This window comes from Pteronotus mesoamericanus, unplaced genomic scaffold (assembly GCF_021234165.1).
Source record: "Pteronotus mesoamericanus isolate MK-2021 breed Mesoamerican mustached bat unplaced genomic scaffold, CSHL_Meso_final contig_177, whole genome shotgun sequence".
NCBI classification, from domain to species: Eukaryota; Metazoa; Chordata; class Mammalia; order Chiroptera; family Mormoopidae; genus Pteronotus; species Pteronotus mesoamericanus.
The window spans coordinates 4,332,944-4,346,780 of NW_026555073.1; the positions used below are offsets into that span (position 1 = coordinate 4,332,944).

Sequence of the window (13,837 nt, forward strand, 5' to 3'; positions counted from 1 at the left end):
GTGTGTGTGTGTGTCCTTTTTATTAGAGTGAGGGGGATGAGAATGGTTAAATCTTTCTTGATAATTTATAAATTTGAAATGGTTTAATGCTTATTTTTACTTTCCTTTATTGGTTAAATTGTTTGCTTGAAAAGCATATCTTTGAAAAGAAAATGCCTTTTGTCTGTTTCCAAATTTCTTTAGTGACTTAACCAAATCCAACAGCACTGAAAAAAATTGGTGTTTCATTTGCTACTGGTCCCCTATCAGTCGAATTATATATAGTGTGGTACCAGAAGTATATTTCCTTAAGTGACCTAGTTTTTTGCTCTTATTTTGTCATACCATCATGTACAATAGATTCTATATGATTTGGTGATCATGTATTACAAGTCTCAATTTTTTCCTAAAGAATTTCATTGTACATTCTAAGTTGTGCTAAAATGATTGTTATTTTTTGGTTTCTTTATTTTAGTTTGAAATGCTTACTGGTACACTGCCATTTCAAGGTAAAGACAGAAATGAGACCATGAATATGATATTAAAGTAAGTGTAAACACTATTTTTATTTCTTTTGGGAAACATTTTTTGCTTTCAGTTTTGAGAAATTTGTTGTGGCTTTAAATTGACACAAGAGAAGATTTACACACTGTCTTATTTTCTTCCATCATATGCGGGGCATTATTTACTACTGTGAAAGCGTTCTTTAATGTTCTTTTTGAGATTTGTAAATTAAGAAGTTTGGCTAGATTTAACTGAAATTTTATAAAATCATCTTTTCCAGAGCAAAACTTGGAATGCCTCAGTTTCTTAGTGCTGAAGCACAAAGTCTTCTAAGGATGTTATTCAAAAGGAATCCAGCAAATAGATTGGGTATTGTTTATTTTCTTAGCTTGTGTGATAATACACTGCATGCTTTGGGAGGATAATTATAACTTTCTGTATTCTGGCTTAAGTTCTTCACTGCTGCTATACATTTATACCTAGAACTTTGCATTTTGTATATGCAAAGATTCCAGTAAGTTCTGTCATGTCTATGATTAAAAATGGAGTGGTCTAACTATTCAGTATGTAGGTTTAACATACATCATTAGGTATATCATACGGATTTTCTCTTTTGAAATAATTCACAGAACTGTATAGGTAATTCTTTTAGATATTTGAACATAATTATTTTCTCCTCCCAATGTTCTTCAAAGTAAATACTGTGTGTTCATAACTGCTTATTATTTTGTTCATAACTGCTTATTATTTGGCCACTTTCAGGGAATCCTATTATCTATCCTATTTATGTCCTTATGTTAAAATTTCACTTTATCATGTTGTACTTTTTAATTTGGCATATAGATAGGAGGTCATAAGTTTATTATGAAGAAAACATTTGCTTAAATTTTAATGTTATATCAAACATGATTTTGATTTGCTTTGGAAGCGTTTTTAGTATTTCATGACATTCTATGTGCTTCATATGTATGTCATTTATTTTTTCATACTAAATTGAAAGAAGCAATTAATAAAATACCAAATGCGAAATCATAAACCTTTCACTACATGGAATGTATAAAATATGTGTGCTCCTCTTTGTAGATTAACAGCCGGAATTCCACATATAAAGATTTAAGAAAGTCACACCAGTAAAAAACATCTTTCTGTTTTTATAGGTTCAGAAGGAGTTGAGGAAATCAAAAGACATCATTTTTTTGCAAATATTGACTGGAATGTAAGTTCAGTAGAAAGTTTCTTATTGAGTAACTTTAATATGATTCAAAACTGAAGAGTAAATGGTAATATGTGGACTTTGCTGATAAACTAAATTCATTTGTTTTACTAGTATGAGAATTTTTATTGGGGTAACTGGTTCATAATATAAGTTTCAGGTATGCAACATTATAATTCAATATTTGTATACACTGTAGCATGCTCACCATCAAATGTCTAGTTTTTACCCATCGCCATATATTTCACCATCTTTACCCATCCCCTCCCCAACTTTCCTTCCCTTCTGATAACCACCAATCTGTTGCCTGTATCTGTGAGCTTGTTTATTTTCTTTTGTTTGTTCATTTGTTTCTTTTTTTGTTTTATATTTCACATGCAAGTGAAGTCACATGGTTTTGTCCTTTCACACCTGACTTATTTCACTTAGTATAACACCCTCAAGATCCATCTCTGTTGTTTCAAATTCATCCACACATCTTCTGGTTCAAGGTAACTGCCATGATAACTACACCTATAAATAAAAATACCTTGAACCAGTAAATGTGTGGACGATAGTTACTAAATTTTTGTTTCTCATTTGTTTTACCTGTTAAGTATGGTTAATATTCTCCCATGTTCTCAGTTGGAGAATGTGGAGGAGGAAGAGAAAGGGGAAAAGGGATGACTGATAGGGCAGATAATTATAGAAAATGAATTCTAAAGAATCTAAGATGTTACTTAATTTCAAGTGGTTCTGTCATGTATGAGAACAAATTAAATTTCTGAAGGAGTGAATATCTTGGTACAGGTATGTCACTAAAATTTGAGAAGATGTAAAAACAGAAACATTGTGAAACTCTGCTAAGTCTTGTATGTATGTGTATGAGTGTGTATATATTAAGTTGCAACTGCCCCATCGTATTTTCTTGAATCTCATTGATGGTGTGAAATCTCTTCCCTTTGAAAGGTGATTTTAGTTTTGGGGAAAGCCAGAAGTCTCAAGGCACCAGGCCTGGGCTGTAGGGGGGCTGAGTCACCTGGGTGATTTGATGTCTCACCAAAAAAGTCTGCACAGGATGTGATGCGTGAGCAGGCACCTTGTTGCAGTGAAGCTGCCCATCACTAGTTGCCCATAGCTGTGGCCTTCCGAATCATCTGAACAGTTTCCAAGGAGGAATGCTCAAGCCTAACACAAAATTAGATGCAGATTCATTGCTCTACGCACTCAGTCATTTTGAATGTGACAGCCACACAGTACACATGCTCATTCAATGGCATCTAATGCCCTCACTGACTAGTACAGTGAAGTCGTCCTTGTTCATACATGCACATTCCAGTCCACTCTCCTTGGCTGCCTTGTTACATCAATGTTGCGCAATCCGTTCTTGTTATATTAACAGTGGCTGGACTTTTTCCAGACAGACATCGCATATAATTATTGCAGATAGTCTAATTATTAATTTTGAAATCTTTGGGTGTTGTTAGTTATTTCTCCATGATAACATTGTGACATATTCTGTATGCTTATTTTACCAGCAAAAATTCTAAACAGGTTTGATATCCAAAACCCAACACCATTATTCTTTGTGAATGCAACATGTGGCATCAGTGCTTGTTTGTGGTGTCACTTGATTCTGTTCATTCTGTTTCACATTTTTAGAACTTGGTTAACAGGTATCTGAACCTTATTGAAATTTCATTGATGAAGTTGTGATTTTTCCATTAAGGTCTGTAAGTATTATGTTCTGCTTTCCCTTAAAAAGTATCATAATCTTAAATGTTAATATGTTTTTGTGTTATCCTATTGTTTCTAGAAATTATATAAAAGAGAAGTTCAGCCTCCTTTCAAACCTGCTTCTGGAAAGCCAGATGATACTTTCTGTTTTGATCCAGAATTTACTGCAAAAACACCTAAAGGTAATGCATGTTTATGTGTAACACCAGGGCTTTTATTCAGTTAGATGATTATAAAGCAAACTAGCATCTTAAGTAAAAACGGAAAGAGTTGTATAACTGTGTAGGGTTGGTTTGCTCTTTAAGGAAATGTGGATTCTACATAGAGCTTTGCTTGGGCACCTTTCAAGTACAGGCTTTAAGTAGAAAATGTTTATCAGAGAAGCAGAGACTAGAACAAAGGATAAAATGTTTGGTTTGCTTTTGTTTTAAAAGTCTTTTGACATGCTACTTAATGTATTTGATGGTAGGGGATAGGAGGCAAGACATGATATATTATTCTGACTCTTACAATTTAGAATTTAATGAAGTTTACTTTTAATAGAATCCGTTTCATACAGTAGCTCAACAAATACTGAGCATCTATAATGTACTCACCAATGAGGATGCAGCAGTGAACAGAACAAACAAATTTCAATCCACGTGGAACTTGCATAGTATTGTGGAGAGACAGATATTATACAACAAATCAAATAAGTAATATAGCATGTCTGATGATTACATTTAATGGTTTCATTTATATTCAAAGAAATGCTGACATTTTATATCATAGAAGTCTTTGTAATTCTAACTAAATATGATTATTTGGACATTAGATTCTCCTGGTTTGCCAGCCAGTGCTAATGCTCATCAGCTCTTCAAAGGATTCAGTTTCGTTGCAACTTCTATTGCAGAAGAATATAAAATTACTCCTATCACAAGTGCAAATGTATTACCAATTGTTCAGGTAAATTTCACTTAATCATATTATTTGTTTAGGGATAACTCTTTCAGTTATTTTTAATGGCTTTATAATAATTTTTTAAAATAATTTTAAGTGATTTTTAACTTCATTCATTTCTGTCTGTGAGACCAGAGGGGACCCCCCCAAAATGGAATTTATTTATACAAATTTGTGTATTTATTCTTACATGTTTAAACTTCAGTCACCTGCAAAATACTGTCCATTTGATGCCACACACCTATCGAGACATGTTTTCGCTGCTCAAAACAGTTTTTGAGCTCATTGATTTTGACACCTTTTAGTGTTTCTGCTGTTTTATGTTTCACTTCTTCCACATTGGCAAAATATTTCCCTTTGAGGACTTTTTATATCCTGGGAAACAAAAAAACAGGTCGCTTGGTGTGAGATCTGGTGAATAAGGAGGGTGGGACATGGGGTTCCTGCTGATTTGGGTCAAAACTGCTGAACGCTCAGTGCAGCGTGGGCAGATGTACTAGTAAATCACCCCTCATGTAATGGGCAGATGCCTTGAAAGAGTCTTCATAAAACATTCACTGAAGCTGAACACAGCCTCTCACACTGATGCAGATGGGTTCCTAGAACACTCACCTAGTGGGGGAAGCCTGTACTACAAGGGCCTGCCCTCCAGAAGGTAATTCCAGTTTTGCGGGGGGTCTCACCTCATATAATGATGAATTAAAGATGTTTCCATATGTTTTGAAATAAGGCAGACAGTAGTAACCTTTAATTATATTTATGTAATCTCTTTTGACAAGAAAATATAATGGTGATATGTAAACCACTTGATTTATTGTGTTGGCTTTGGTGATCTAGGGAGCCTACAATTTAGGATCAGCTCAGATCTGGTTAGGCCCTTCATATATACTGATAAAATTTTTCTAGATTGGATTGTTATGATTTTTTAAACGTTTAAGATGAATACAGGGTGGGGCGAAAGTAGGCTTATAGTTGTAAGTACACAAAACACAGAGCTTATTCTTGTATTATTATTGAATATTGCATTATTTTCCATATGAACAACTGTAAACCTACTTTTTTCCAGCCCTGTACATATTTAGGAGAAAAGATAAAAATGTGAAAATATTTCATTATTCTTAGTATTTTACTTTGTAAAAAACAGATAAATGGAAATGCTGCACAATTTGGTGAAATATATGAATTGAAAGAAGATATAGGTGTTGGCTCGTATTCTGTTTGCAAGCGATGCATACATACAGTTACCAACATGGAATTTGCAGTGAAGGTATTGTCCCTGAACATAACTTTTTTTTGTTTTATATATGTAAGTTAAACGACAGAATAACTGACAGACATTTTCCAGTGGAGCTAGTGAAGAATTACAAAGATAAGATAATGAGGAAGAACTATTAAGACTTAATATTTTCATTTTGAATTTCTCTCTAAGACTTTAATTTGGGGAAACATTGTATTTTGTGAATGTCTTGACTCTGAATAGTGGTATTTTAAGGTAGTATGTTAAGATTGAGTAATTGTGACAATTACTATTACATTTGGATCACATTATGAGTTAGTATAGTTTCAATGAAATGGAATATAATGGTAAAGAAGGTGGTCTTTCTAATTATTGTTTTAGTTATAGGACATTTTTTTAATGTTAAAATAATATGAGACAAGCACCACACTTGAGTTTTAAGCATTTGCTTAAAAATATAACCAAATTGAAAATAATATCATTAATTTTTAGGCAAAGAAAATAGTTTCTTTTCATCTGAAATTTTCCTTGTTTCTTAGATCATTGACAAAAGCAAGAGAGATCCCTCAGAAGAAATTGAAATTTTGATGCGCTATGGACAACACCCCAACATTATCTCTTTAAAGGATGTAGGTATTTGAAATCTAAGCTAATCCAAGACCTAAGCTAATGAAGTTATAACTTCATTACTTTTCTTTATTGTTTTTTGAAACTTTTCATGTCTGTGGAATATTTATTGTCATACAACAAAATCTGAAGATTCTTAAATTTGCTACTTTCCCCCCTTTGGTTCTGTATTACTACTCTTCTTAGAGAACAGAAAGGAACTCTGGTTGTTGGTAAATGAGAGTGTCCTGATTACATGAATAAATTTTGGCTAGTCAACTATATAGTTAACATTCTAACCAGCACCATTTATTATTCGGTGGTACTATAAATATAGGCATTGGGAACCTGCCAAAATCTAGATTTTATTTTCTTGACTGTGGAGAAATGGGCCGTTGCATTGTAGATTGTTTTTTGAGTGAAATAGTAATACTCTATAGTTTTGCAAAATGAACACAGTAACTCATATTCATAGATGTTACTGAATTTATGCTCCCTGGTTGGTGCCCAAGGCCTGTAGGGTCACGGCTGACACAGTGCCAAGCGCACCTTGGCTTCGGTCCCAACTTTGCCACAACCTCTAGTGAGACTTGGGTCCTTGCAGCCTGTTTAGTGCTGAAACTCAGTCTGCAGGCAGCTTCGTGTCAGTGAAACAACCTCTGGAATGAATGGAATCTTCCCAAGCAACTTAGCTAATACGTAGCATTTGGACAGTGTTCCTCATTAATTATCTATCTGTGGGTGTAATCGTTACATCATTTCACTCCACTGTCAGGGATTCAGTTCTGAAATCTGTACAGAAAAAACACCTGGATCCCAGTCTTTCAGTGACTTCAGGACTATCAGAAGTGCCTTGTCAAGGAAGGAGAGGCCGGTGTGTCCTCCCCTGCCATGGCCTTGTCATTGGCCATTGACAATATAGACAAGGTCCCCGTAGTGAAGGCTAAAGCCACCCATGTCATCATGGGTTCTCTGATCACAAAACAAACACAGGAGAGCGTTCAGCATTTTGAACAACAGGCCAGGCTGAGAGATGCTGGCTACACTTCCAGCAATGGCCTTACTACCGAGGAGACCAAGGACCTTCAAGTGGCAGAAACACTCCACAAAGTAAAACTGCAGAGTGGAGAGATAATGAGAGAAGAGATACAGCCAGCCCCAGCCCAGTCCTTCCTCAGCAGCTCACACTTTTCCCCTAGGCAGGAGCCTAGAAGCTTGTTCTATTCTGGGTCTTCCACAGCCTTACCTGGCACAAATCTTAGCACTGTGGATTCTGGAATCGGAATGGGGGATAAAGGCAGAACCCAGCAGATAAATGGAGCCTCTGTGGACCAAGATCTTTCTGGAAGTCTCATTCAAGAGGGTTGTTGTCTTTTGGGTTTTTTTATTTTATTTATTTATTTTTAGAGAGAGAGGAAGGGAGAGAGAAAGAGAAACATCCATGTGTGGTTGCCTCTTATGCACCCCCTACTGGGGACCTGGCCCACAACCCAGGCATGTGCCCTGACTGGACATCAACTCGGTGACCCTTAGGTTCTCAGGCCAGCGCTCAATCCACTGAGCCACACCAGCCAGGGATAATTCAAGAGGTTTTGCTCCCCAGCCCTGCACAGGTGCCATGAAGCCTTCTCCAATGGAGCTGATCCACATGTAGGCCACCCAGATGGTAGAAGACCCAGCAGCCTTCAAGCTGCCCAAGATGGACTTCCCAGAGATAGAAGGGAAGAAATAACCATCACAGACCCACAGTCTCAAACCCCGTGATTCAGAAATGCTCACACCCACCAGCTTCTAGAGCTTTCTCTTCCAATGACTCTGGATAGAGGATGTCTTGCACCCACTCCCCTACTACCCTGGTTCTGACATTGGAAGGGGTTGGGTTTTTTTAAACTCCTTAAACTGAGGATACATGTTTTTGAGAAACATTAGAGCAAAGCCAGCCCTTGCGTGGAAGAAGGCATTGTGTGTTGCTTTAGTTTAAAGTTAGACTAAATAATCTCAGCAGTGACATATGGGGGCCTCATCACCTGTGTTTGCATCATTTAGCCTAGACCAGAACGCGATCATTGCTTACTAGGTAGATGGTGCCTGTGTTGTTCCTTTACCGCGGTCAGCGCACGCATGGACAAGTAGTGACGGAGAGACGCTCCCTGACTAGTCTCTGACCTCTGGACTGCCGGTGCTGTGTGCTCCAGCCTTGTGGGTGAGGGGACCTACTGCCTGTTTAGTTCTGGGCACAAAGAAAAGCCAGACTTGGCAGGGACCTTCCTGCGTCGTCGAGACTGGAGCCCTCACTATAGGGCAGAGCCAATTCTTGTTATTATTTTTAATTTTTACATTATCGTATTTCTCCATTACTGTTTATCGCCCCTCTACCCTCTAACACCTCCACCCGCCCCTCTCCCGCTCCCGCCGTCACCACACTGCTGTCCGTGTCCATGAGCTCTTTCTCTTTCCTTTTGATTTGATCCCTCCACTCCCCCTGCCCCCAGCCGTCAGCCTGCTCCATGCTCTTGCTGTAGTGCCTCTGGGGCAGCTCTGCTGGCCCGTGTTTCTTCTTCCTGTGTCAGCAAACCCAGGTCTCGCCTATCCTTACTTACCCTGTTGCACTTTAAAGTGAGGTTAACTTAACTCTGATTTGGTGGAAAGCCTTCTAAGGGAGAAAATTCAGCCTGCTGCTTTGGTATTTATAAATGATGTTAAGCTTTTTAAAAGATGGTCATAACTGTCCGGAGATTATACTCTGGACGTTCACGTGAGACAAGTGTCACCAGGGCCTGAAACTTCCTCAGAGGTGGAAGGATGGAAACATTTTTTACGTGTCACTGTTTCCCGCCGATGAGCCTCATACCTGGATAAACACAGAGCTCCCTGAGGAGAGCAACCAGGGAAAGCACCTGTTCATTTCGCCTCACTGTGGATGTGTTCGGTCATTGTCCTGAACACTGTCCCAAATCCCTGCTGTTCTTGTTTGGAAGGGTCATGGCTACATAGCTCGCTGTGCTGACCTTTCCACAGAGAGGCCCTGAAGTCCCAAACGATAAGAAAAATTCATTTATGTGAGCCTTCTGTTTGGATATCTTACTTGTTTTGACAATAAAAATCTGCTACTTTGAAAACACAGTTGTTACTGAACGCTGCCTTTGCGCATAACAAAATAATGCTCTTTTCTCTTTAGAGAAGGCTGGCCCATCAGCCATCACCTCAATCAGTTTGTTCTGGATAGTGTGCTATACTTTGTGATTAGTACTCTTTAAACAGTAGCTTACATCTACTGATGTAAATACCTATTATGATAAATATCTATCATAATAGATAAATATCATAAATATCTATAATACCATAATAGATAAATATCTAATTTACCTCAGAAGCCCTGAGTGAAAGTGTACACATGTTTTTCCTGTTTATCCTCATTGAAATAGTGTTTGAATGCAGCAAACATTTAAGACACCATGTCTGATAATAGACTGTGAGGAGGACATTAAAAAACTAATAATATATTTACTGCCAGAAGGAAGCATGCTATGAGTAGTGAAGAGAAGTGTCTATAACACAGTCCAAAATGAGATAGATGCCATTTGAGAGGCACAGAGTTCTATTTTTCCATTTATATTCTTTGATGAAGTATGTACAGCCTAAAAAGTTAATAAAATTATGTTTAGCATGGTGTCACAGGACAGCATAAGAGATTGTTTAGCCAATTTAATCTTCAATACAGCTTGTACTGTATTAACAATAAGGAAATAATGTGTTTTTTAACACTAGAGGTTCAGTAGAAAAGCAAAGAGAATGTAATTTAAACATTTCTGAATTGTAATTATAAATCATAACATTTTTTAAATGTGTTCTCTTTTAGGTTTATGATGATGGTAGATATGTTTATCTGGTTACTGATTTGATGAAAGGAGGAGAGCTTCTTGACCGTATTCTCAAACAAAAATGTTTCTCAGAACGGGAAGCTAGTGATGTGCTCTTTGTGATAACTAAGACAGTTGACTATCTTCATTGCCAAGGAGTAAGTTACAGTTCTATTCTTCCCTTCAATTCTGGGCCTTGTATATTCATAAAGTTATATATAAGGGATGCCACTTAAAATGAATAACTTTTTCCTATAACACATTTTATAGAGGATATCCTAATAAAACTTATAAACTAGTAAAAGTTATAGATTTAGGAAACTGGAAAATGCTTTATTAATTCTCTTCATTCCGCCTGTTGGCCCTAATTTAATAGCATATTACTTTTAAAAGTGACTTGGGTTATATAAGTATATGTAACGCTGGCTTTGAAATTATTAAACCTAATCAAATTTTAAAATGAAACATAAAAATTATTCAAGGACATGTAGATGTTATTCAAATTATCCTATACATAACATGAAGTTCTGGCAGTACGAGGACTTCATCCTCTTTTAGGTGGGCGCATGACACATCTTTTCCTTAGGTTATTATTTTAGACACCTTCCCGTTCTTATATCAATTAAATAAATTAATGACAGATTTATCAAGCATTTTTATGTAACAGGCATTATAGGAAGAGTTGCAGATTCAAATATGAATAAGACTAGGTCCTTGTCTTTCAAGATCTTTCAGTGTAGTGAACTGATTGAACATAGGACTAGATAGGATAATAATGCACTGCACTTATCCTAACCTAAAAGCCATCCATGGAGCTCCCGGTATTCCGTCCTTCAGCCAAGTGAGCACTCCCCACCAGCTTGTCTGCGTCTGTTTACTCCCCAGTACCTTCAGGTAGTTGATTTTTTCCCATTGTGTTCAGGTTTCATAATTGCTTACTGTGAGGAGGGACATGTTAAGTAGGGTCTTAGTCCGTTAGAACCGGAAGTGGCAATGAGAATTGAGTTTTGACGCTTTGAGATTGGAAATTGTTAACAAGACTGGTGGCTTGAATAGAAATTGGAGCATCTGTCTGATAGACATTATTCCCTCTGTGTCCTTCGGGCTTTCAAGACTGTCAGGGTTGGACAGAGAGTATCACTGTCAAATTTTTATGGTTAAGAACATTTGTTTTCCTGGAAAGATTTTAAATGAAAATATTGCATTTCACAGATACTTATTTAGCTATAGAAAAACAATGCTTTTTTCTTTTATGTTCCAGGTTGTCCACCGTGATCTTAAGCCTAGTAATATTTTATACATGGATGAATCAGCCAATGCAGATTCCATTAGGATCTGCGATTTTGGATTCGCAAAACAGCTTCGAGGAGAAAATGGACTTCTCTTAACTCCATGCTACACAGCAAACTTTGTAGCACCCGAGGTATTCTTTAAAACTTCAATTTTCGCTTTTCGCTCTTTTTCTTTAGTTGAATGTATTTGATGGCATGTATATGCTATAGCAGGTAGGTAAAAGCTGAGTTATCTTGTCCGTTCTCAACTATAAAACTCTTTAAATCAGTAAATTTTGATAACCCCTAATATAAATATTCCAGACTAGGGGCTAGCACCTGAAACCAACTTGAATGTAATAACCAGACTATTTCATGTTGTTAGGCGATGTACTGATTTTAGAATTATATCCGTTTAGAGCTGGGAAAGTAGAGATAACTCCACCTTCAACATATGAAATACGATAAATGAGGAAACTGAGGCTTAAAGTACCTAAATAGCATTTTCAAGACCTAGCATTCACTCAGTAACAAAGCCAGGATAGATTTTCAGATATTTTGGTCTGTGCTGAACATGAGGTAATTTGTATTGTTTAGTATTATACATAACATATAAATGCAGTGATATCCCTGCTTGTGTTTAAGAATTTCCAGTTCCTGGAGAAAATAGCTTCGGTGAGGGTGGAGGGGTGAGGAAGGTTTTATAAGCAGTCAATTTTTTTCTTGGCAAATAACATTCATACATCGATTTTCAAGGGAAGAGTCAGGAAAGGTGAGGCTGGGGAGGTTCCGATCCTGGGGACTTTTGACAGTACCAACTCTCGTAGCAGTTGAAAGTATGGCTGATTGATAAAAGAATGAATCAAGAATGACATTGGTGATATAGATTCTTTTTAAGTTTTGTTTGTAAGTCAGAAACTGTTCTTACATGTTATGAGTACTGCTAATTCATGTGAATCATTACATGTTTAACACAAATCAAAACTTCACGTTTGAAAACTTAAAATTTCCAAGTCACAGAAGAATAAAATAATTTGAGGATGAATTCCTATCTCATGTGCATATTTTCTGATTTTATTTTTATATCAAGTTCTAGTCCTTTTACAATAATATGGCATGAGCCATTTGTATTTAAATCTCAATAAATATGTATTTTAATATAGCTGTTAGAAAAATATATACTATTTCCAATAATGAAAAGAGGAATGTAGAAAGGAGAACAATAAATTTCTAAAGAAAATTGCCCAAGTTAGAATTTGTTAAATCTTTAAGATGTTGATGCTGAGGAAGAAGCATAACACCAGCTTCACAGGGTTTTTATGATAAGAGATTTGCCCTGTAAGAAATTATGTACATATCCAGAAAATGTGCTGTAATCTATATTTTAATTAATAGGATAATGAATCTACAAATTTTTAACCAACTGAAATATATAGAAACTATCCTTCCCTAAATACAAATTGGAACACATGCACGAAACAAGCAGGGATTATTGTATTTACTCCTGGTGTAAGAGATATAACTGAGACATTAAAAAATTAGCCTTTCTCAGACATTTCAATGATTTTATATAGGACAGGAGGACAGAATATTTGATATTATGGCTCTTCTGTTAAACATAAGATATATAGCCATCATAAATATTCTAACATATTTATGCAGTAGACATAACAGAAGAATAAAGAATAACCATTTTAATAGCCAAATTCTTAGTACAGACTTAATCTTGTGGAGCTGGGCCCCTTGGTATGATGGAAATATCTCATTGGGAAAAGGTTAGGGGTGAATGTGTTCCAAATGAACATCTTAAAAACAAACATTAAAATGGAAAATACATGGTATGTCTGTGTTTAGATTAATGGTTAGGTAAACATTTTTAGATTAATGGCTTGGTAAACATTTCTAAATGAGTGCAAACCCACAGACTAGAATATAGCCTATTGATAACTTTTTATCCTAACAGACTTCCATTGTAGTAAGACACTCTCGCCATTGTAACAGTGAAGTTTCTTAGGTGGTCATGTGGATAACCATGTCTCTGTAACGAGTGCCTGAACCACCTTTGGCTAGTAGTTGTGTTTTCAAAATGCTTTGAGGGGGTGATCCAAGATGGTGGCAGAGAAGGTGGATGTTACATTCACGTTTTCACAGGACCAAACTGGATTTACAATGAAAATACAGAGCAATCAGCCTGAATAACTTATAACCAAGGATTTATAAAAGAATCGACGTCAAGATTGCTAGGAAGGGCAGAGAGGTGAAAAGGGCTAGTCCCATGCCCGTAGGTGGTAGCTAAGATTCTGGAGGGATGTCTCAGTTGTGAGGGATTCCTCCTAAGATGTGTGGAGTCCCAACTCCAAACCAGGCTTCCCAGTCCAAAAGCACCAGAGCCAGTAAGAAGTGCCCACATAACATCTGCTGTGAAAATCAGCGGGGATTCTGTCTGCCAGGGAGAGACAGTTGTCTGCTAGAGACACAGGCATCCTTTTAAAGGGCCAGTGCACAAATTCTC

General features: G+C 36.7%; 1 protein-coding gene and 1 pseudogene across 3 annotated transcripts in view; both read left to right on the forward strand.

Moving 5' to 3' along the window:
- RPS6KA6 (ribosomal protein S6 kinase A6) overlaps window positions 1-13,837 on the forward strand; it is a 111,549-nt gene that overhangs the window by 70,756 nt on the left and 26,956 nt on the right. For all 3 annotated transcript variants that reach the window (XM_054566598.1, XM_054566596.1, XM_054566597.1), the window contains 9 exons: window positions 455-525; window positions 764-852; window positions 1,641-1,699; window positions 3,492-3,594; window positions 4,227-4,357; window positions 5,496-5,618; window positions 6,128-6,217; window positions 10,054-10,212; window positions 11,316-11,477. In XM_054566598.1, the coding sequence (XP_054422573.1) occupies window positions 455-525; window positions 764-852; window positions 1,641-1,699; window positions 3,492-3,594; window positions 4,227-4,357; window positions 5,496-5,618; window positions 6,128-6,217; window positions 10,054-10,212; window positions 11,316-11,477 (987 nt within the window). The remainder of the gene's footprint in view (window positions 1-454; window positions 526-763; window positions 853-1,640; window positions 1,700-3,491; window positions 3,595-4,226; window positions 4,358-5,495; window positions 5,619-6,127; window positions 6,218-10,053; window positions 10,213-11,315; window positions 11,478-13,837) is intronic.
- Window positions 7,056-7,989, forward strand: LOC129065332 (putative monooxygenase p33MONOX; annotated as a pseudogene).